Source organism: Rhinolophus hipposideros (genome assembly GCF_964194185.1).
Source record: "Rhinolophus hipposideros genome assembly, chromosome: 3".
Lineage (NCBI taxonomy): Eukaryota > Metazoa > Chordata > Mammalia > Chiroptera > Rhinolophidae > Rhinolophus > Rhinolophus hipposideros.
Genome location: NC_138049.1, coordinates 88378595 through 88403153, shown reverse-complemented (window position 1 = coordinate 88403153; position 24559 = coordinate 88378595). Strand labels below are relative to the sequence as shown.

The following is a 24559-nucleotide window of genomic DNA, read 5'->3' as shown; positions in this document are numbered from 1 at the left end:
CTTCTTGAGAAAATACATGAATTCCGTTTAGTTCTTGCTAAGTGGAGGGCTTTGCCAGAGTGCTCATAGCAAAATATTCTAAGAACAGACTGAAAACCATGACGTCTCTCTTACCAGTGGGAGATTAATCACCCTATAAAATCACGTTTGCTTTTATGAAAGTAAAGTTAGGGCACTGCATAGTCTGGCTCGGAGTCTGCACTTAGCATGTGGGGAGCCTAGCTGCTTCCCTCATTTGGCAGTCCCTGTTAAGGATAATCAGGCGGCCCCTATGTTCCCTTTGAACCCATGGAACAAACCCTACCTTAGGTCTCGCAGCTCTCCTGCAGAGCAGGCCCTGGCTTGGGCCCCTGCAATAAAGTAGGCGCTGTAACTTTAACTAGCTCTGTCTTAAACGGTACCACCTGTTGCTGTCTGAATTTACTCCATCTTACCCAAAGGCAGCAGATGCCATGGGCATTTCCCCTGTTGTCTGAAGCAGTACAGTGTCTGGTTTCTTCAGGGAATGGGGAGTTATCTTCTCTTTTCCAAAATCATTGGATGGTCACATTTGAAATGCATATGCTCCATGGCTCTAACTCCTGGAATGATATGGAAGATTGAGGTTTGACTGCTTTCTGTCACTAAAGTAGCTCCCTGGCAGTCATTCATAATTTAGTATGTATGATTGGAGTTACACCCATCAGATAAACGTATTCCGCTTCTATAATAAATGATGCTAGACAGCATTTAGTTACTGAAGATTTTGATTCCAGTTTTATTGTTTTTGTCTTACTGCAAAAGTAACACATGCCCCGAATAAAAACATTCAAGGAGTAAAAATTTGGGAGATACAAGCAATTTAGGAGAAATAAGCAAAAAAGTTTCTTAAAATTCTATAATCCAGAGGTGACTACTTCAAACATTTTGTTTTAATGTGTACATAAAATGGAATAATTCTGTAATACCATTGTACCATTTACCAGAGTTTTTCACTTGATAGTATATCATGAACATTTTTGATATCATGAAATGTTTTATAGTATATTGATAGTTTAATTTTCTGAGCAGGTATTACATTCTTTATTTTATTTTATTTTATTTTATTAGTTTCAGGTGCACAAGACAAAGTAATACTTAGACATTTATCATTTATATCGCTCACACGGTGTGGACCCCCCTCCCCCCATCCACTATCCCTCTGACATCGAGGTATTACATTCTTATGGGAGATATATATAATATGTATATTATATATATATACAGTATATATTATATATATAAACATATATATATAATGTGTGTGTGTGTGTGTATATATATATATATATATATATATATATATATATATATACATATATATATATACATATACTCCTTTGGAGGAACCAAAGAAAAGTTTTGCACCCATTCCATCTTCCCTCTATCTACTTGTTACCCTCCATTCTCCATAGGTAACGAACTACCTCTTTCATTGTTTTTTTTTTAAATATATTCTCAGAGGTTCTTTGTACACTATAAGCAAATTTAAATATATATTCTATTCTCCCACACTTTTACACAAAAGTTAGCGTTCTGTACACACTTTAGCACGTTGACTTTTTGCACTAGCAATGTATCTTTCTACTCTTTCTGCTGCATTATTATTACATTGCCTGATTGTAGTGTTTATTATTTAACCAAGTCCTGATTTTAGGACTGTTTTTTACATTTAGGCTGTCTCAAAACAGCTTTGTAGATGTACCTTTCTATACAACTCATGATATTTCTTTAGGATAAATTAATTGAAATTCTTTTCTGGGCAGTTGCTTCATGTTTCCAAATTGTTCCTGAAAGGTTATACCACTTTTATACTTCTTCCAGCAAAAGTCATCACCAGGTAAAAAGGGAAATAAGTTAAAAGGCTATTTGGAACAGTGAACTCTTTGAATATTACATATAAGAAAAAATGGGAACAAGAAAGCAATGGTGGATTGGTATTGTGAAGGTCTGGAAGAAGAGGGGTTCAGTGAGAGGTGGTTGAGCATACTTGAGAAAACAAGTTAGAACTCAAGTGGGATGTCAGCTCTGTTCTTGTCTCTGACATGACATTTGGGATAAGTCACTAAGTTCTTCAAGTCTGTTTTCTCATCATTAAGAAAGGGATTGTCACCCCAATAAATTTAATAAATAAAAAAAAGGGAGGCGTGCTTATTGAGTTTATTTGAGCCCTATTTTATTCCAAAACAGATTTGGTAAGATGAAACATGAGAGTTTTTTTCCAGCTCTAAAATTCTTTAATTTTATAATTGTACCTTCATGTCCAGAGAAAATAAAAATTGGGCTTCTGCTTTTCCTGGTTGTCATTTGAAGGGATTAGATTTCCCTCTTCCTAATGCTCTGGGTTACTAATCTCTCTTTATTTCAGTAAATGCTAAGCCTAAACTCAATCCACCACATAGAGCAGTCTCTGAACTTCCACAGATAACCTTTTATAAAATTCAGAGTGAATTGGAGAGCGAATGTTAAAAGTACAAGAGATTCCTGACTGTATGGTTATAGATAAATATATTTTAAACTGAGGCATTTATGTCGAGATGCTCTAACATGAATGATGGAGACCTGAGACAGCATTGAACAACAGTCATGTGATCCCCACGAGCGCAGGACTGGGGACGGCGGTGGAGGTAGATTTGGCCCTCTGTGGTGCAGGGACTTACTAACGGACGGCAGCACTGAAGGCTGAGCTGCAGTCCCAAACCTGCCCCTCCTCGGCCGCCCCTGCAGGCAAGTGCTCAGCTACGGGTGGGCTCCGCGTCAGAGCTGTCTGTCATTAAAGCTTCCCCGACTTCACCAAGCGAGGTCTTCGGCCACTGAGATAAGAGTGGTCAAGAATAAATACCGTGTTTACAGTCACTTCCTTCCTCTCTCAGCAGCAAGCAAACTGAAGTGGATCCAGCCGTGCAGGAACTGGAAGCGTTAATAGACACGATCCAGAAGCGACTGAAAGATCATCCGTGCAAAGACAGCATTCGGGAGGCATTCCAAACTTGTGACAGGGACGCTTCAGGATATGTGGACAAAGACATGTTCTTTGAAATCTGTGACTCTCTGAACGTACCCGTTGATGATTCCTTGATTAAAGAGGTCAGTATGGGTTACTGTTCCGGGCTGATTGTGGAGGCTGGGCACCACTCCTCTCCTAAAGGCAATCGCATATGTATTTTGTTCTTACTGGGGGAGATCTAAAATATTCCAGTCAGATCCCCTATTCGGTCCTGATTGTGGTTTTCCCCTTGATTCTGTCATTGGCATTTTTTCTGCTTGCCGTTGCAAGGCATGTCTTTACGGGGTGTGGGGCTAGACAGCACACAGTGGCTGGGAAGACGTCTCAGGGCTGAAGGAGGTGGTCCTGGAGGAGCCGCCGCCGACGGAAGACTCCAAGGCAGCTGGGCTGAGTGGCTTGGTGGGCCACCTCTGACACCCTTCACAGCCGAGAAGTACGGGAAGCCCATCAGGACGGGTATGGGAGAGGGCGTGACCATTGCCCAGGGACAGGGCTTCTGTTAGGAGGAGTCCCAGGGCCACCTGCAAATGGAGGGCGGACATGGGCCATCTCCTCCTAGACTTTTCATGAGTGAGTTGAATAGGGTGTTTCATGCCTTTTTTTTTTTCATCATAAACGCCTTCAGCCAGGGTTTCCCTAGAAGTCAAAACAAAATTTCTCCCACAATTGCCAACGACTGTGACTTATTATTGTTGAGACATTCTCACTGATTAAGAACACTGCGGTGCTGTAGATCTGAGAATTTTTAGCAAAAAAGGGATGTTCCAAGTTAACATTAATTTAGGGAAGGCTTTCATTTAGGGCTAGAGTGAGTAGGTTGGCTGACGAGGATATTTTGTGGACAGGAACATTAGCAAGGAGTCGGGGAGACAGCTAGAAGGGCATTGTCCACGTGGGCCAAAAATCCATTTAGCTTCCCAAATCTCAGACTGATGGCATGCCCACATTGTAAGTCATTTGTACTATGTGGGACCTGACGTGGGAGGGAGGAATTGCAGTCAGTGGGAAGTGGGACAGGGAAGGTGGGTGGGATAGACTTGCACGTGTCTTAGGAAGGAAACCACAGCACGTCAGTGTACTACTACTCACAACTGAGTTTAGGGGACATGGTTTGAGCAGCGACACAACTGGATTCTCCTAGGAGGCTGTGATAACGGCAACCCACTATTTTAAGTCTTACTCTGCACGGACTAAATGGACCAAGACTTGTATTTGAATATAAAAACAATTAAAAGTGCTTTTTTTAAAAAAAAAAAATGACAATGCATTTATACATACAAATGTTAGGCCTGAAATCTTGGGCAGGCCATTTACTCCTACTGAGCTTTGATTTTTATTAAGCGTAAGAAGGGATAATATCTGACCTATCTACTGGGTCCAGAGGATCATTTCAGAATCAACTGAGGATATAAAAACCCTGACTTGCTTGACAAGGCTGAGGGTCATTGTTAATAAGCGCACTGTGCAGTTACACGGCAAGCAGCCTGCGTGTCTGTCTCACATGCTCTTTACTCTCCTCCGCAGTTAATCAGGATGTGCTCTCACGGAGAAGACAAGATTAACTACCATAAGTTTGTCCGAGCTTTCTCAGACTGACCTGGATGATGAGAGAATGCAATACAATGCTTTGAGGTTGGACCTACACTTTGAAATATACCTTATACTCTCCGTAGATGCATTTACAGCACTCTTGAAATTATTATTATTGTTATTTTGGTTCTTATATTTCACTGCTACTGAACTCTAAATTGATTTGGATCTTGTAGGAGCTAAGATTGGTGCCTTGTTCAGGGAAGTAGGGGTAGGGGTGTTGTGATGGTTAATTTTATGTATCAAGTTGGCTGGGCCTTGGGGTGCCCAGATATGGTTAAACAGTATTTCTGGGTGTTTCTGGATCAGGTTAACATTTGAATTGGTAGACTAAGCAGATTGCCTTCCCCACCGTGGATGGGCCTCATCCAACTCATCAAAGGCCTGAACAGAACAAAAAAGCTGACCCTTCCCCAAAGAAGCATGAATGCCCCCTGCCTGCCTTTAAACTGCGACACCAGCTTTTGCCTGCCTTCTGATTCAAATGGAAGCATTGGCTCTTCCTAGGTCCCCAGCTTGCCGACTGCACATCTCAGCACTTGTCAGCCTCCATAATCTCATGAGCCAATTCCTTGTGATGGTTCATTCTCTCTGTATACATCCTGTTGGTTCTGTTTCTCTGGAGAGCCCTGCCTAATCAGGTGTACAGTGGTTAAAAGCAGGAAGAAAGATGGGATTTGCTCAGAGGAGCACCACTCGGGGCGTTGGAAATAAGCACACAGTACTAGTGTTGCTGCTAAGCCAAGGCCCCCACCCCACCTGCCTGCCTCAGCATTCCAGGGAAATACACCACATGCATTCCAGACTGTGGTTCTAGGCCCATTAGTAGACCTGCATTAAAAAACAAACAAAAAAAACTAGAATAGAATAGCAAATAATCAGTGTGGTACACATAGTAGCGTATTGTACTGTGTCATGCTTTCAACGGAATGTGTATTTATTAGGTTATGATGTAAAATGTATTTCTTGGTGTGGGTTGTAATTAAAAAAAAAAAAAGCAGGAAAGAAAGTTCAGAAAATTTGTGTCTTTAGAGAGCCTGCCTTGAGGTAGGAGGAAAAGACTAACAGTTACTGGTTTTCTAATGAGCTCCGATGGACTTTCTAGAAGCAGAGCAAGTTCATCCTTATAAATGCTGTCTGCTTCCTCCCTGCACCCTAAAGAGTGATACAAATGAGGACAGTTATGTACGATCCAGGATGCCTGACCCTCTCCGAAGCAGCTCTCCCGCTGAGCTACGCCTCCGCTAACCAGCTTAATAAAAGGGATGTAAATGTATCATGTGACGCCCCCTTTTCTGCTCCAGGTCTGTATCTCAGGAAGAGATATGTTTTGTTTTTTTCCCAGTCACTCGTAACTAATAAAAAAATCTGATTTTCAAGTATTTAAAATTCCATTTCAGTCTAAAATAAAAACATGAATCTCTATCCTGCCTGCCTCAGCACAGTCCTGTCCCAAGCTTGGAAGCCTGTAGTGTGTGTGTGTGTGTGTGTGTGTGTGTGTGTGTGCGTGCGTGCGTGCGTGTGTGTGTGTGTGTGTGTGTAGGGGGCGTGTCAGGCCAGGTGGGTTTCTTCCTCCTCCCGGTTTGTTTCCTTTGCTTCCATTCAGCTGTGTGTCCGTTTCTGGCCTTTTCAGTGTCTGGAAAGGTGAGGGGTAGAAACCAGAGGAAAAGGGCCAAGACTGTGTGTGGCCGGCAGTCATAATCTGGGGTCAGGTCACTACAGGCCAGCTCTTTCTCTCTCCCAGGGCACCTTTTCTGAGCGTGCTTAGGACACTTACCCACAGGAAACCTCCCCGTGCACCATTCTCCGGTGCAGATGGCTCAGGCTCCAGTACACGGGACTCCAGTGTGCCCGCTCGCTCTCACACCACACACCTGCCAGGCCCGCAGCCTCTCAGAAGGTCCTCCCAGGGCGGGGCGGGGGGGCCCTTCGGGCTGACTCACCCTCCCAGGGCATCTGCTGTTGCCCATTCTTTTCATCCAGATCGCTCTGTCGGTTGTGCAGTTAGGCAACTCAGCCAGTCCCTTTCCTTGAGACTTATTTTAGGTGAGAATCAGGCACCCCAAATATTGTGGTCTTCAAACTCCAGGGAATACATGGGAAGCCCTGAGTCTGTTAAAGTGCTGCTGTCATTTAGCTTGTGGACCTACCACACTCTGATGGCCCCTTTCAAGAGATCCACACTCTCCAATACTTTCTCCATCACCCTTGCCTCCCATGGAAGGAAGACGTCTGCAAAAGCTTTGGGCCCCTCTTCAGCAAGTCTTTCACGGAGCTGCACCAATCTGTAGCATACGGAGATACTGCCGATTTTGTCCTTAGCCAAAATGAGGACATTAGGAAACTCTCATTTAATACACTCTTACACCCCTCCCCCTTGAGATCGAAGTGCTCTCAGCCCTTCTAACCTCAGTTCTGACATCTTTGCTCCTTTTATGTCCCTATACCTTTTCCATTGTAATGGGGACCAGAACTAAAGTGTCAGCCCCACTGTAACTGTTAAAAGGGTCTCCGAGCTCTCTGTGAATGCGCTCGGCACCATTCACACACATGCCATAAACTCACGGTAACACGCCTCCCCTTCCAAGTTTAGCCCAGGTGGAGAAGCCAAGATCTGCCAGCACCATCCCAAGGTGTAACAGCTCCTTCCCAGCAGACCAGAGCGAGCAGGCTGATTCCTGTGACGTCAGTGCTCACTGCTTACCTCTGCTGGTTTATACAAAGCAGTCGGTGGAGGAGCCACAAAAGTCAGAGTGGAGCTTCCTACCCACAAACTGCATGTCAAGAAAACTGTTTTCCTGAGCTCCTGAATGGCAGTGCAACCATCAGATGTCACTTCTGTATGCTGCGTTATGCTACAGTCACACTGGGGACGCATCTGGAGTCCGCCTCAGGTGATGTTAGAGAGCTGAGCATTACCTGCAGCGGGCAATATTGTGGGAAGAAGAAATAAGCGACCTGTGGCTGGGCCACCAGGGAGCTAAGTCAAAGAATGAGCTTCACTATTAGCGTTTGCCGCAGAGGCACACTAGGAGCTGCGGCTCTCAGATCAAACTGAGGGAGGTGTAAGATGGCTTAGGGTGGTTTAGGGATTCAGGGCTAGTAAAATCTGCCTTTGGGTAAAGATTGGCTATGAGTTACCACTCCTCAGTCTGTACTCTATCTATACCACCAGGGGCTTTGTAAATACCATCTAAGTAGGGTGCAGCAAACTCTTATCTACAGGATTGGAGGGTATTTGGGATCAACAGATAGAGAAAATGTCTCAACATTATTTCTAGAGAATCAAGGGTCACTTGGCTGAGAGACTACTGGATATCCTGCTGACACGTTAGTATGAGTATGTTCATTAAAAAAATGATTGAGTGCTTTATTTGTACCATGAACTTAGCATTCACTATCCCTAAATCTTACCACTATCACTCTCTACAAAAAACAAGCCAACCAACCAACCTCCAAAACTGTAGAACCCAGATGAGCAAACAGGCTCAGAAAGGTTAACTGCTCAGGGTCACCTAGCTTCTCGTGACAGAGCGGGACTGCCACCTTAGTCTGCACCAAAGCCTGCCTGCCACCTGTACCAAGTAAGTGTTTCCTGTTTAATCCTCACACCCTGTCGGTGTCCTTGGCTAACTGCCACCTGTAATGACACTCATCTCCCAAGCTCTCTCTGAAGACAATTATGGAAAACACAGAAGACAGCTGCGGGCAGTAGGCATTTAACTGACGCCAGCCATCCCTGCCCACCACTATTACTAATGCTTGGACATCTAGTCAATACCAACACTAATATTTGGTGGCTTTTACACACAAACGTAATCCCATCTTCTCCTAGCCAAATGACTTCACAACACAGCGGACATCAAGCATGCTGTGTGTCCTCGGGGAGCTGCCTACCCACGAACCCCATGTCAAGAAAACTCCCTTCCACTTTTATACTTTACTGCTCTAGATTCAAATAAAAATGATGCGTGTTACTACCTAGCATTCAATAACTCGTTCTCCATCCTTAGTTCCAATTCCCTAATTCACATGAGCACAATTAATAAATGTATCTCAAAAGATACACAAGAAATGACAAATACAGGGAAAACTATTAGAAATTAGGCTAAAATCAATGCAAAGTCATTTTCCAAGTAAAAGCAAAGACCACGTAAGCATCCAGGTCAAAACAGGAATATAAGGAATTATACCAGAGACAATTAGACTGATAATTCTATGCCTTTTATTCAGTTATTTCAAAAATATTTGCTGATCATTTGTTTCAAAATGTACATTAAAAAAATCCATACAAAACTGTAATTTGTTTTCAAACCAGACAGAAACAGTGGAAACAGGATTTTGAAAAAAGTTCACTGAAAGTAAAAAGTCACCCCCCCAAAAAAAAAACAAAAACCAAAAAAAACCTTTTACATGAGCATAAATACGGCAGGTACAAATTTTCCTTGAGTTCCTTGTTGAAATTTGGTCCATAACATGAACAGGCTAAAGTAGAAAAACGAAAAGACACTTTTTGTCCACATTTGCATTGAGTTGCTCAGGGCACCAGCAGCCTCAGCTCATCCTTCCAATGTTTATTAAACAAGAGAAACTGAAAAATGAGGTTTATAGTCTCATCACATAAACACTTGAATCTGTACCCAAGGACATGGTGGTACTTATTATAATCACAGCCAGATCCTACTGGGTGAACAGGGCTGTCCACACATGGCCGATACTCAGAAAATGCTCCTTCCTCTCCATGGGAACAAGAAACTCTAGAAAGCTTTTGGGCAGAGGGATGGTGATTCCTCACGTGTCACCGATCTTACTCCTAGACACTGACTTATTAATGCCCCATCATGAGGATAGTTTTTTTTTCCTTCTCAACAGATTTTTAAAAACTATATATGAACGTCTAAGACGACGCTACAATGTTCTACTAGAGTGCCACAAAAACCCACCCAGGATCAAGAGAATGACAGCAAGGAAGAGAAAGTGGCTAACATTTCTTCTGTAGGGGATGACGACGACCCCTCCCGTGGGTCCCAGCCCTTCCCAGGGCGTTGAAAGGGACGGTAAGGCCTGTGGAAAGACCACTGGCTGGGAGGGTTATTGCACAACCCGGAAGAACAAGGAAAAGGCAGGCAGGGCAAGGGCTGGGGGAGAAGGGAGCTGCTGCTAATACAAGGTAACACTGAATTAGGAGCTCGGAGAAGTTCTGCAACAGCCGAATGAGACCCACTGTCAAAAAGGTATCAGCGCATTAACACTTGTGACTGGAAAGTAAACACCTGTATAATAGAACCTTTGGGTTGAATGGAAAGCAGAATAGAGCAGAAGAGGTTCGAGCAAGGGTACCTTTCTTTGTAATCGGGGGGTGGGGGGCTGGAAGATCAGGGCTCACCATGTTGGGGCCAGAGGGGGGCCTGGTGCTCCTAGAGGCCTCTGAACTTCCCTTAATAGATACAAGGCACAGGGGCCTGTGTTGGGCCCTCCCCGGCTTCTGCAGCCACCCAGCGGGGCCAGAAAACTGACACAAGGGAGAAACCAGAAACAAAACAGAACACACCACAGACTCTTAACACAATGGTGGTTGGATGGGTTGGTGGTGGTGGAGACCGAGATGAATGAGGCGAAAGTGTCACAATCCATGTCCCTTTTACATGTAACTGTACCAGGGTCCAGTGTCCTTGGCTGCACACGACCAGCAGCCCTCGAGCCCTGGCAGCTGGGGGCTGGTCATACAGTACAAGTGAAAACTGTTAGACCACATGGCAAGTAAGGCACTTCTTACACAAGAATAAGGATCTGCTTAGCACAAAAACTCACATGGGTTGCCGAGCCCAAGAGGCGGCATAGAGCCAGTAGGTCCTAACATCCCAATGCTTTTCTGAGACCTCCATATAAAGGGGGGTAGGGGGGAGAGGCAGCTGAGGAGAGGGTCTTTTCAGCCTTTTGGGAGGAGGAATTAATATTCAGGCGAGAACTGCAGTAAACAGTGAAAAGTTAGTCAAGGCTTCCTCACTGGGCCAACCATGGGCCGGAGAGGGATTCTATTTAGGTTTCAAGTGATCTGACAGTGAGCCCATTCTCCAGTCATGCCCCCAAGTTCCTCTTGACAAATAGCGCGGTGAGCTGGGAAGGCAGAAGGAGAGAAGAAAGAGCACTCAGTTGAGCTGATTCACACGCTTTCAACATACTCCGTGAGAAAAGAACAGAGAACTGCAAAGGATATTCGCTAGGACACTGCGGCCCTGAGGCAGGGGGCTTAGTCGTGTCCTCCTTTCACCCAGGCCTAGGAAAACCCAACTGCATTGATTAGAACGGGAGAGAGAAGCAGCTCTCCTCCTGGCTCGGCCTGCTCCCTTTCCCCCAGAACCTTCCCCTACCTTCCGAAGGACACATGTAACTTATTAATAGTGCAGCTCTCAGAGCCCGGATGGTAAAAATAACTTGCCCATCACTGAACCTCCAAGGAGGGGAACCTGCAGCATGGGATCCTCCCGCCCAGCTGACACGGCCTCCCTCTCCCTCTCCCACCACTGCCCTCTGCTCGGCTCCCCTCACACTGGTGCCAGCCAGAGGTGTGGAGAGAGGCAGCGGTTGCTGAGGTAGATTAGCACGCGTTCTCCTGCTCCGGGTGGATGGTGCGGAGCTGGCCTCTCACCCTTGCAGGCGTCTGACACGGCCTTCACAGATGGTTTGCCACACTGGGAATAGGAGAGAGTGTGTAAGACGGAAGAACATAGCCCAAATGGCCAAATCAGGACAAGCCAGCCCAACAAGCTCACAGGATGAAGTGGAACTGAGATATTTTGGCTCCTGGCAACATGGTTTGAGCCAACGTGCCAGAGAGTTGGCTCTGCTTTGAAAGAAATGTGCCAGGGATGCCAGTGGGGTGACAAATGATAATTTCCCTATTATTTCCCCTCCCCTCAAATCATTCCTGAAGCTCAGCTGGTGAGATGCTAGCCTTACTCATGGTCTCGGGGGGTTTATAGAGCAGAAAACATCTGACTAACACTCATCGCTGAACAAACCCCCTTCTTTAGGAAACAGCCTAAGTTGGCCCCGTCACTGGGTTGGCAGTACCACCTCTGAGGCACTCCATTGTACAGCGCTGGAGAATTAGGAACACGAAACTGTGTGGCCTCTGGCAACGAACACCTGAAACACCGACCCACGGGAGAAGGGAGGCTGCTTGACGGCAGCACGGGAGCTGCTGCTCAGCCCCTTCCCGGCCCACAGCACACCGCGTGTATTTGAGAAAGGCATGACTCCACAGTGTAACGGGGCTGACCTGGGGAAGCAGCCTCTCACGGGGAGCTGAACACACTGCCTAGGACACGGCCTGGAGAGAACTGGGACGGTGGCTGGGCTGATGGGGCAGGTTATAGGAGGCTGAAGAGCCCCATTACCAACTTACCAGGCCAGGTAGGGAGCCAAATGCAACTACAGCCATGGCCGGGCTGTTGGACTGAAATGGCTCAGGGCCTCCGCCTCAGGTCTGTCAGGGTGATGCCAAGCCACCCTTTTACTGAGCTTCCACGTGGCAGCCCAGACAAGTGTCAGAGAAGGATGGGAGAAATGCCTATTTTCAAAAAAGCTGTCCCACTTCCTAAGATAATCAGAAGCCAAGGGTGTTGCTTCCATTTCAGCCACCTTTTCCTGAACAGAGAAATAAGGGTCTACAGAGGTGTGAGGAAAGAAATCCTTCGGTCTCCAGAAAATTAAAATTGATCTTTGATGCAAGTGACATGGAGAAAGAGGAGCTGCCTTGATGAAAAAAACCTATCTCCCCCTTTTTGGATAATAATCCAAGGTTAGGCTCCTACTGCGGTATCAGAAAGAGGACCAGCGCACTGCAGGACACCCAGCCCATCAGAACTGCTCCCCATCAGTACAGCAGAGTTTGGGAGGGGTTCTTACTTCGGACCTCTGAAAGCCTAACTCTGGAAATCCTCCCAGGGCTTCGCATCCCATCAAGATGTGAAGGCCTTGTCTTTGTGGGGACAGACTATGTGAGGGGCAGGGCAGAAAGCCTCTTGTCGGCACAGCTGGGCTGCTCATCTAAGCAGCCAGTCCTGGTTCATACCATCTAAAATGCTAGGTGTGCTCAACAAACATCAGCAGATGACAACAACAATTCCAAAGAACATTCAACAAGGGAGGCCGGAGAGAGTGGCCCCGGTGACCCTCGCTGGGGCCCCAGGGCACGTGGGGGCGTGGTGTTCCTGCAGCTTGAGAGATGAGATCAGGCAGCAGCACGGGCCCCTCACACGGGCTGCCTGCCCGGGTCTGGGGTTTGGACCAGCATATGCCCGCTGGTCTGTTTACTGCTGTCATGTTTGGTTTTGAATGCTGGTGAACAGTTGAAAAAAACAAGTGCAGCTGGCGCTGCTGAAGAAAGGCCTGGGTCGACTCCTCCATTATTTCTGCCGCCATTATCTTTCCAGAAGAGCCTGCTGCTCAGTACGCTTTCCTCTTGCTCTGGAGAGTGGGGAGCCTTGTTCCCCCTTCAGCACTTGCCCAGCAGAGTGAGGGCGGGTTGGTTTCCAATCCGGGACCAGCCACTGGCAGGCTGGCTTGAGTCACAGGACCCAACACACTTAACACCATCCTTCTGGACCGAGTCGTCAGGTCCCAAAGCCAAGTGCTTTGGCATTTACAACAAGCAGTGGCACTGCTGGGCCTCGAGATGGTGCGTGCAGAACTGGAATCATACATCTCGTCAGTTAATCAGCACCTAGGAGATTATGATCCGAGAGGGCCGGTCTCTTCTCTTCTTGCTCATCCACACGGGGGCCACCGGGGGACCTGCTACTGGCCCCAGGCGGAGGCTCCTGGGCACAAACGAGGCTTCTAGACTTTGACAGGTCCCGGGGACGGACGCTGGGTGTTGGATGGCCAGGACCACAATCTTAGCTCCCTCTCGTAAAAATCAAGACACACAGAAAAATTGCACAATACGGTAAAAGAAGTAAAAAGAGAAAGAAGCAGTCGTGAAGGAAGAGAAATAAAGAGGCCAGGAGAAAGAGAACCACGAGCACCTGTGCTTCTAGAAAACCCAACACAGTACAGAGGTGAGGACATGAGGTGGCTTGAGGGAGAGAAAGAGGAAGATTTTTGGTTTTATTGAGAATGAATGGTTTATGGAAGAAGAAGAGAAAGCCAAGAAGTAAGAAAGGAAAAGCCCCATTTAAAGACAGGTTCCTGCTGTTTGAGATGGAGCATCAGGAGCAGGAAGGGGAAGGCAGTGATGGTGCCTGGGCTCCTCACTGCCCCATGGCCCCCACAAGGGGATTTCTGTTCTCAGCACTTTGGCCTTAAGGAGACTTGAGTTTCTTAGTCCGTGGGGAAGTGCCGTTCTCTGCTTTCACCACTCCATTTTCATGGTAACCTAGGAAGTGAAGGGAGACAGACATGATGTTTCTCCTGGTAGGGGAGCAGGAGGGGGAAGGGTGGGGGCCCAGGCAGCCTGGCTGCTGCACACAGATGGGCCGAGGGGACCCCGGGCTGCAGCCTCCCACAGCTCCTGGAGGCTTCTGCTTTCCCTGGGGTCTTGCTACCAGTGGCTCCGTTTGCAGTGGTTGGTCTCTGACTATCCTTTAGCAGGAGGGTGCTGGGATGACACACAGTAACCCAGGAGCAGGCAGAGGCCTGCCCGCCCAGGCCTGAGGCGGGGGCCAGATCCTCGCTGAAATCACTTGGGCGCTGCCAGTGGCTTCAGTTTCTCTCAGGCCCCCTGCAGGGCAGCTGCCCACTTCAGCAACAACTCCCGGGAAGGTGAGGACAGAAGGGAGGAGGTAGAAAGGCTGAAGGGACAAGGCCTTACTCAGATGCCTGGCACTCCTCTTGTGGCAGGAAAAAAAAAATCTTTTTATTGTTGTCGAAAACACATCCGTGTGCTTGCTCCAAAGCAAAGCCTCACACCCCATACCCACCCAAGCTAGGCCTGACTCCACGTCACACCCAGCCATGCACGTGTCTGGTTCTAACACACATGAGCCCTTGCCAAGCAGGCCACACCTGGAGAAAGGCAGGTGAGTCAGAAAATAGATCCTAATGCAGACGGGCCCCCAGGCTGGACAGAAAGTGCAGGGCTGGTGTTGCCCCGGGACCCGGGGGGGGGGGGGTGGTAACTAGAATGTGGGAGGGGCCAAAGGAGAAGTGGGTGTCCCACCCCTGAGCCCACCTAGCACTGCGTCATCTTGAGTCATTCCTGAAGACAGAAGAGGAGCCAGCAGCCTGGGAGGCAGAGGCGGGCCAAGATATAGAGCAGAGGGCAGGTGAGGACAGCGTGGCCGTGCCACCCAGAGAACAGGCACAGAACTTGGCTGGGGCCCAGAAGCCACCCTGAGGACACGCTTCCTGCCAGAGTTCCCCACCCAGCCAATGCCCTGCCCCACCGTTGCCAGAAGGGCTCCCTGCCCACAGCATGTCCCTGGCCCACACCCAGCCACGTGCCAGTCAGGCCCTGGCAGGAGCCAAGGAGCCCCAGGCCCAGGGGAAGGAGTCCAGACGCAGGGCTGCAGGACTGGTCTGGGTAGAGCCCAAGGAGCTGGGCCCTGGCTCCTTCCCACCCAACCCACACAGAATTCGCCCCTGCCTGCCCACGGGCCCTGTCACTCACCAGATTCTCTCTTGATGAGCCTGGCTGGTAGTCTGGGGGCAGCTGGGACTCTCCGCTTGGCACTTTGCTCATTCCAGTATTCCCGCCAGTGCCGCAGCTGGGAGTGGATGAAGCGCCACATGAGCCAGGCCTGGGCAGCACACACCAGCAGCAGCATGCAGAGCCTGCAGAGGGGCAGAGCAGGGGGCAGGGGAGGAGATGGGGGCAGGAACCCGGCTGCTCCCATGGCCTGGTTCCTGCTCACCCTCAACCCCAGCACGCCATCCCACACCACCACCAGAAAGAGCACAGGGCTCAGTGCCAGTCATGGCTCCAGCATGCTTCAGGGCTGGTGGCGGACAGACGGTGGGGGAGAGGGAGACTACAAAGGTGGCAGCGACAGACGCATGTCCAGTTCCATGGTCATAATGCCTCCATGACTGGCTGGGAGCCACAGCCTGTCCCTTTTGTACCTACACCGCAGAATACAGCTCATGTCAGCTCCATATATATTGGAAGAATTCAAGTGAGTTGATTTATGATAGAGCAGAAATAACTCTAGAGTGGCCTCTCATCCAGCATGTCACTTAAAAAGCTGAGCAATCCTGGACAAATCAGGCACCTTTCCAGGCCCGAGGGTCTCCTGGAAACACTGTGGCTTCCTTACTGCTGTGGGAGGCCATTGGCCAAGCTGTAAGAAGTCCATGCGTGGCATAACAATCCTTGAGATGCTGGATGTGAGACCTACTGTGCACCGTGAAGCACTGGGCAAAGGTGAGGGGATTCCCACGTGGCCTGAAGCCCTGACTGGTCTGAGCGGGCCAGCGCTGGGGAGTGAAGGTGGTTTTGGTGGAAGCAGAAGGCTGGTGTCTCTTCTCCCCTCAGGTCTAATGGCCAGAGATTCCCAGCTAACGTGGCGGAGACGCAGGGGTCTGCTGCCTCCTGACCTTCTGCAGAAATTGTGCCAAGTTCAGGAGGCTCCTGAGAGCGCTCAGGGAGCCCTGGTTTATCGCCTCGGGCTTTTGCCCAACTCACCTGCAAAGTAAGGTGTTGAAGTTCCCTTTTTCGGGGTCAAAGGCCTGGTTTTCCATGCGAGCAAGTCCAAAGCCGATGGCCAGCACGGCAAGGGTGAGGATGAAGAGGCGAGTGACCCCAAATACAGCCGCCCAGGCATTAAACCTGCTCGTGGAGGCAGAAAAGGGACATAAGCCTTAACGGATCTGTGAGGGAACCTTTACCCACTTCTCCAGAAGTGACCTTAGGTGGGAAAGTTGAAGGGAGGCTGAGTAGGGTGCTCGAAGGACGAGACAGCTAGAATAAGATGCTCCAGAAAATTAAAAAAAAAAAAAAAAAAAACCCACAAAAAAACTCAGGGTATTGCCCGCAGGTAAAGGGGCACTTGGCACCCAGGGCAGGACCCTCCCATCAGCCAGACCTCGGGAGGCCCCTGCCCAGCAGGCCAGCTGACCGGCCTCCCCACTTACAGCTTCTCGTTGTTCTCATCTGCAAAGTAGAAGAGTCGGGCCATGTGGAAGAGTAACTCGGTCGAGTACTGCAGCAGCAGCAAGATGAGGCCCAGGCGGCTCAGGCTGGAGAGAAACAGACAAGCCTCACAGTCCCCCCAAGAGGCCGCGGACAGCAGAGGCCAGGGGCCCGGCGCCCCGAGCTCTGCTCTCCACTCCACTTTCCTCCACCTTCCCTGGCTGGCCCTATCTCATCCTTTAGGATTCCGTTCTGCTGCCACACCTTTAAGAATTCTTCCTCATACCGAATCGCCTGGCCTTTCGCCTGTCCTGCCTGGGTCAGGCATCCTTACTGGCTCCCACAGTGACCCTGACTGAGGCTCTTCACAGCACTTGTCACCTCTCATTCATCACCTGGCACGGGACCAAGCACGTAAAAGGTGCTCAGAACAGGTGGCTGAGCTTTGCATTGTAGAAATATGAGGGCTTCCCACAGTCTGATACTTTCATTATCCAAATCTTCACAGCTAAGAGGTACGGGAAGCAAAACTCAACATAAGGCAAAAATCTGTGCTTGGGAACTGACCTCTTAAAAAAATCAGCGCCCACTCAGACATGCCCCTCTGCTCAATTCCAGGCATGATGTATGACTGACTTCCTTAGGCAGTTTGCTGCAGATGGTCAGCTGTCATTCAAACAAACGCAAAATGAAATGACAGATCCTGCTGAACATGCAGGGCTTCAGGAAGTCAATGTGGTGACATGGGAGCACTCCCATGGCAGTGATACATAAGGATCCAGCCAATTCCACCCAATGAGACCGAAGAAGTGCAAAATCCGTCAGGATGGTCACTGGATCCTGAGAAATGTCAACAGAACGATGTGCAAACTACCTGATGTCTTCACGTGCCTAGTGGGACTCCTGTCATTCATGCGTCAACCTGAGTCACCTCCTCAGAGAGGCCTTCCCTCACCACACCAAAGGTGCCAAGTACACAAGTCATTCCGTCGCATTGCCCTGCTTTATTTTATTCACTGCACTTACCACTAGGGGAAACTCTATTTACTTATGTCCTTGTTTGTGGTCTGCCTCCCGTGAGAACAGACACCCCAGGAGAGCACAGCCTGTCTGCCTATAATTGCACCTCCTACAGCAGCTCCCGGCCCATGGGAGGGCTCAGTCTGTGCCGAGTGAATGAAGGCCTCCAAAAGCGAAGCTCTTCACCAAAATGAGACCCCACATCATTCGGCATTTCAAAGGTCCGTCTTCCTTGGGGAATCCTGGGGAAAGGGCTTCTCCTTTCCCCACACTCACCTCTGAAAACAAGAACGAGGACGGAGGGGAAAGGAGGTCACGCTCCCTAAATGAGCAGAGAGCAGCAACTGCTCCTTGACACAGAGCCAGCCTCACCAGGAATGTGACGGGCGTGATTTTGGCAGATCTGCTGCTCCCGGCCCTCTGAGTCCTATTCTCATTCCGAAACAAGAATTCACAGGACTCAGCCTAAACAGGGTCAGACGCCCGCCCTTCTCCTTCCCTGGGACGTGTCGGATGTGGGAAAAAACAGATCTTGGAGCATCTCACATCTTTTAGAGGCAGAACTGGTACAGCAGGGATCCGACGGCGGCAGGAAGCTCTCCTTGCCACACATTGCGGGGGTGACAGCGCAGACTGGCTCCTTCAGAGCCCTTCTGCATGTCACACGAGCATCCCAGACAAGAGCAGAGCTGGCCCCACCACACAGCCCTCACCCCTTAAGGTCCCTGCAGGAATCAACACTGTTCTACGTCTCCAGAGACAGGAGAGTGGATTTGAGAGCTGCCTTCCTCCTGACTCCGTTACCCCGAGTCCATCATTGTCACAGGACACCCACTATGAGACCCCAGGACCTCCAGGCTCCTTAGCCTGGAAAGTCACACATCACAGGTTCTCAAAATGTCTGCCTGGACAAAGCAAAATTCTCCTGAACTACATGGATAACGCTCAAGAAAAACCTAAATTAGCAATGACGTGTCCTATTCATCAACGTGAGTCTTTTCATACAAGAAGACACTCAAGGCCAAATACTGTCACACATCTTTTGACTTCACAACAACCAAGCAGGGACCTCTCTACAATTCATTACAAATCAAAGGGAAGGGGGTCCCAGGGCTGTGAGCTGACAGCTTGAGCTGGTCGCCTGAGGTAGGAGCCCAGCTTCAGGACGGCTTCTTCTCGCAAAGCCACAGATCAAGTGCCGACATCCCTCAGAAGCCTTCCCTGGCTGTCTCAGATTGAGGCAGTCACTTTTCTGGGTCCCCCTGGCAGATGACACATGTCATAGTACAGTGCTTATCATACTACATGGTCCTCCCGCTATGTCTGTACCAGTCTCTCCTACTAGACTGAGAATGAACCACTGAAAATAAAGGAATCTTCTACCATCCATCTTTGTACTCCCAGGTCTTAGCCTGGTGCGAGGCACACAGAAGGCGTCTAAGAAATGCCTGCTAACTGAATGTCTGGAGAGATGCACTGACACTGAGGGCGAGGAGATGTGGGTGTCACTCACTTCAGGAGGTATGCTCCGGCTATGTGGACCAGGTACAGACAAATGTACTGGAGCTGGCGGGGAATTTCCTCCTGCAAACCAGAGAAGCAGCCCGTGAATGTGCTGTTCCGTAACTGAAGGTGCAGGAACGAAGGTGAAGTGTGTGTGTGTGGGGGGGGGGGGGTCGCCTCCCCAACAGCCGCAGGGCTCAACCGCGGCTGCTTTAACAGAGATGGTCCAGGTCACACCACAGGCCCATGCACCAGGCTGCTGAAAAGTCTGAGGGTGAGGAAGCAGCTTTGGGTCCATGGTCAGAGGGCAGGGTTGGGTTGAGAAAGAAGGGACAGGGACTGGGGAACAGGGCTTTTGGAAATAATTCAGAGGGAGGCTATTTTTTCAAAAAAAAGGGACTGTGGGAAAGGCAAACAACTTTTCCATCCACCATCCAGAAGATGCAAGTTAAGAGTTTACTCAAAGCCACATACATGGCTAGCGTGGGGGCAGGCAAGACACGCGCTGGTGGCCTGTTCTCATCGAGGTCTACCTGGAGACTACGACAGGGGCTGACTAAGCATCTTCCACAAGCCGCCCACACATCCCCCTCACCACCCAATGCTCTGTGCTTGTCCAGGAAGGGACAGGGGACCCCTGGGAACAGGAGGGGAGGAGAGGACGAATGGCTTCCAGAGGGAGAAGTGAGTACTCACCTTCCGTACCTTCTGGAAGTATAGTTCAGGAAGTGCGTGCAGCCAGTAGGCCAGCTGGCACAGGTAGAAAAACTTCACCTGGAAGCTGGAAACAAGGGAGCGAGTTACACAGGAAGGATGGAGAAAAATGTCTCTGTCATCCTTGCTACGCCCAAGAGGGAAAGGCAAGGGCCAGGCCTGTGTGAGGAGCTGGGGCAGGAGCAAGGGATGGAAGGAGTAGGATGGTCTGCCAGCAGCGCGCTCCTGAGCCTGGGGACCCTGCTCCACAGACAAGCCCTCTGCAAGGGACACAGAAAAGAGTGCAGAGGCTGCAGGTGTGCAGCCTGGAGAAGGGAAGGCTGAGCAGGGAGCTGAGTCTAGAACACTGCCCATGCAGAAAAGGGCGGCGTGGATATACTGAAGAAGGCAGGGGTCCAAGTAGCAAAGGAAGGACCTAACTCAGCTTTAAGTCCTTTGCAGTTGTTCTACAGGGCTCATGAAAGCCAAGGGGTGGCCTCCTGAGGACACGGGCCCAGCTGCTGCTCTCCTGGTGTCTCACCCACAGCAGGAGGGGAGGGGGGTGCTGCCTGATGGGGCACCGGCCATGGAAGGCAGGAAGGGAAGATGTGCTGTGAACATGAGTGAGTCGCCAAGAAGGCACAGAGCCAGAGAACGTTATGGAGATGCTGCTTCTGTATCTGTCTCACGTGATTTAGGAACCTGCTGTTGACTGCAGGTCTGTCCCCTCAAAATTCCTAACTGGAAATCCGCATCCCCAGCGTGATGCTATTAGGAGGTGGGGCCTGTGGGAGAAGATTTGGTCCTGAGGGCAGAGCCCTCACGAGTGGGATTAACGTCCTTATAAAAGAGGCCCCAGAGAGCGCCCTCTCCGCGTCCGCCCTGTGAGGGCTCAGGGAGAAAAACGCTGTGTACGAACAAGAAGAGGGCCCTCACCAGACACTGAACCTGCGGGCCCCTGGATTGTAAATTCCCAGACCTCCTGAACTGTGAGCAAGACATCGCTGTTCTTTATAAGCCAGCCAGTCTGTGGGGTTCTGTTGTGGCAGCCTGAGCTGTGACAGGAGCTAGTGCAGACGACACATCATTTCGGGGTTCTCCAGTCAAGCAGACTGGGAGGAAGCAACTCCCAGACAAGCTGCCTCCGTCCACAATACTGTGCCCTAATAGGCGTGCGGTCGGATCGGTCCTCATGCCAGCTGGCCCCGTGGTGTTCTGGCCACATTCTAGGATGAGGGAGCCAGTGGACCAGCGGGCTCCTCCCTGGAGACCCTGTCATGAGAATACTCACGGGAGGTACACATGCGGGTAGTCTTCCCAGAGGCTTCTCGGGTTTGTTAAATATCCTTCCTGGAGTGGGAGAGAAGAGTCAGCATTTAGAGATGTGAATGTGAGAGGCCCTGAGCAGGCCCAGGGGTCAGGGGTCAAAGGCACACCTAATCCCCAGCTGCCAGACAGAGGAAGAAACAGGAAATGTGCAAATGAAGGACCTCTCCATGTGGGACTTACTGGCACTCGCTGGTGTCTTTACTGTGAAAGAGAAGCGACAGAAGGGGAAGAGGTCCGCTGGGGTCAGAAATCTGTATCTGAATGTAGGCCTGACACTTACGAGCTGCGTCCTGTGAGCAAGTTACTCCCTAAGCTTCACTTGGCTCGTCAGTAAAATGAGGATAAAAATACCCTCCCAGAGTTATTGTTAGAAATAAATGTGACAGTTTATGTTTATGCGACAGTGTCTAGTATTATGCCTGGCATGTGGCACTCAGGAAATGCTTGTAGAATGAATAAGCAACTAGACTCCAGAATCACTGTCCACGGGAAAAATGAAGAGGCTCCTTTGGCTTTTCACATCATCACAAATAAAAAGAATGTGAGGACCCCACAGGCCTCGCTATGAGGCCTCACCCCACAGGCCTCGTAAGTGTCACACAGCACACTGCATTATTGCCAGTTGCCTCCATCACTCCGCAAGATCCTTCAGGCTGTGGTCTTTGCTTGCCCTTCTTTATATCTCGAGTATCTAGCCCGGGGCCTCATATAGAGCGGGTACCCAGAGCCTCTTGCAGAGTAAGAGAATGTAACCTAAAAAAACCTTTCATTACAAAACATCCAGAAATGCTGGATGAAATCTTCCCAATATTCTTTTAAATGCAAAGTTGAGCTCACAATAAGAAAGGGAAAACCCCTGGGGCCCCAAAAAAGGATAGGGTGTTAAAAACCATAGCAGTAAGGTGAGTTTATGGGGCCAGGGTATTTGTGCACACGTGGGAACCTTGGGAGGTGGGACTTGTATAAAATCTGTACCCTTAAAGGGCTAAAACCTCAGAGAAAGAAGATCAGAAAGAGTTTGATGAGCAACACAAGGAGATGAATACGATGCCTGCTCACTCTGGGCACAGGATGAAAACATAAATATTATCCCCTGAAAATCTGTAACATTAGGCTCACTTTCACATGGGTTTGGAGTTCAAATGTATACTAACTCCATGGTCTAGGAAACACCGGGCTAAGAAATTAGTGTTAATGGTACTGTGGACCAGGGATACTATTGGGACATACTCTCATTTAAGGATGTGCAGGACTCCCACACATGAAGCCTTGCTCAAGATGAGTTTATAAGCCAAGATTAAAAAACACACAAGGAAGCAAACCACCATGAGCAAGAGTTGGCTGACACTACCCTCAGAGTACGCAGAGAAGGTTAGATGAGTATGAACTCATTTCAGAAACAGGGAAGTAAAGGAACAGATAGGAAGCATCTCTTGAATCAAGATGAATTTTCAGCAGCACAGCTGAGCTGGTCCCATAACTTCAGGCCTGGTTGCTTCCACAAGTCACAAATGTCATGGAGCTGGTCGCTTTGATGGAGAGGCTGAGAACCTCAAATGTTCACACTGGGACTAGAGCAGGGGGTTGGCCGTGCTCAGGAGAAGAAAGAGACCAACACAGTTCAGTGAGACACACTCTGGGCTGATCCACCCACCCCCAAGGCACTAAGTACCCTGGGACACTCCTGGTGTAGGCCACACACAGCCCCAATCCATAACCTGGGGCCTCATTAACACAGTGTCCTAACTGATAGGTCCAATCAGACACATACATCAGTGTAGCCAGGGTGACAGGTTTCAAGGAAAAGGTCTCATCCCAAACCCTCGTGGCTTCATTTCTGGTCTATCATCACCCTTTCTCCCTCGGGCAGACACAGATTGAGGCACAGACGTGGAGGGCTCTGGGGCATGTGGAGATGTGAGGAGGGCTTTCCAACACCCACACAGTTGCCTGCACCAAAATGTCCCACCCGGGCACACAGCGATACGTGGCCCTCCACTCCCTCTGCCTCATTCCAGGGAAATGACAGAGGTGAGAATGTTCCTTCCTAAAGGAAGCAGCGATGTATTTAAGGAGGAAAATGGTACTTCTGGGACAGAGGTGAGAGAGGAATGTCTGCCAAAAAAGACTGGCCAAGAGAAGCAGCATTGAGAGAAACCTAAAGCCCAGATGATCTTGTGATTTTAAACAGGAACCCTCCTCAGCATGGCCCCTTTACTTAGGAGATAAGGAGGTCAGAACTTTGAAGCCAACAAGCAAAGTCCCCAGAAAAATGCTGCCTGCTTGGGAATGGTCAGTCCTCAGGGAATGTGCAGGAGGGGGTGGCGGGAGGAGAACACGGGGAGCCAGAGGAAAAATGACTCACTGCTCTGAGAACAGCCTTTTCCAGACCTCGGGCCAGGCAGCTGGCTGCAGGGGCCCTGGGGCTGGGGTACCCTCAAAGCTTAGGCACGCCAAGTACCTGAGAGCCCAGGGGGCTGAGCATGGCAGAGGGAGCACCTGTAACCCATCCTGAATGCCCCCCACTGCCAGGCACTGGCGGAAGTTTCTGGGGGAGCTTGGGAAATCCTTTGTTCTCTTCCAGTTCTACAAATCGATCTATGAGCTAAGTGAGGCCTGAGCTGGAACAATCTCTTCCTTTCCCCCAGCAGCCTTCCTTTTTGCTGTATGAAGGAAAAGAACCACAGAAACAGCAGAACCCAATTAAAACACACAGTCAGTTGCTACCTAGATTCAGACATACCTTAGAGCATTTGTCCTTCAGGAACAGCCATGTACTAAAGTTCTGCTCTAAGCAATCAGTCCATTCGTAGAAATCAGCCCTGACCCAGGCACCGGCATTACAGGTATTCCCTCTACCACGTTCTCAATGAGCACTAGACTTGAGGTTTTTCAAATATGAGGGTAGGCATCTCAAGGAAGTCAGGCCGGGAGACCAAATGCCCACCCACCCTGCTTTCCCCAGTAGAGTATGTGTGTTTTTTTCTCCCCGAACAATGAATAGTAGTTCAAAGGGAAAAGTAGGAGGTTGACATTCTTATAAAACTATTGGTTGGTCCAGTCACACTACCAACACTCTGAATATACAAACGCAGAGAGAAATGTCTGAATCAAACACCAAAATCAAACTAGTTATTTCCAGAGGGAGGGATTTGGGGCAAATTTTTGCTTTCTTTTTTTCACCTTTCACGTGTTACTGACTTTTTTTAAAAAAAAAAGATCATCTATGATGTTTATAAAAACAACCCATTACTTTAAACACTGTCGAAGGTCAGGGCAGTGAAGATGCATTTGCAGTTTATTCATTCATTCTCACGACCAAT

At 49.2% G+C, this 24559-nt stretch overlaps 2 protein-coding genes across 7 annotated transcripts in view; one reads left to right on the top strand and one right to left on the bottom strand.

The window, feature by feature from the left end:
• EFHC1 (EF-hand domain containing 1) overlaps window positions 1–6040 on the top strand; it is a 59693-nt gene extending 53653 nt beyond the window's left edge. For 2 of the 6 annotated variants that reach the window (XM_081037798.1, XM_081037802.1), the window contains 2 exons: window positions 2892–3105; window positions 4550–6040. In XM_081037798.1, the coding sequence (XP_080893924.1) occupies window positions 2892–3105; window positions 4550–4621 (286 nt within the window). In that variant the 3' untranslated portion in view covers window positions 4622–6040. The remainder of the gene's footprint in view (window positions 1–2891; window positions 3106–4549) is intronic. The other 4 variants (XM_081037800.1, XM_081037803.1, XM_081037799.1 and 1 more) reach the window with 3 other exon arrangements.
• A 2780-nt stretch (window positions 6041–8820) lies between these two features.
• The window catches only part of TRAM2 (translocation associated membrane protein 2), a 75853-nt gene continuing 60114 nt past the window's right edge, over window positions 8821–24559 (bottom strand). Inside the window, exons 5-11 of the mRNA XM_081033299.1 lie at window positions 21199–21257; window positions 19911–19995; window positions 19225–19295; window positions 16694–16798; window positions 16245–16388; window positions 15231–15394; window positions 8821–13997 (exon numbers count right to left, since the gene is read on the bottom strand). Coding sequence (XP_080889425.1) covers window positions 13924–13997; window positions 15231–15394; window positions 16245–16388; window positions 16694–16798; window positions 19225–19295; window positions 19911–19995; window positions 21199–21257 — 702 coding nt within the window. The 3' untranslated portion in view covers window positions 8821–13923. The remainder of the gene's footprint in view (window positions 13998–15230; window positions 15395–16244; window positions 16389–16693; window positions 16799–19224; window positions 19296–19910; window positions 19996–21198; window positions 21258–24559) is intronic.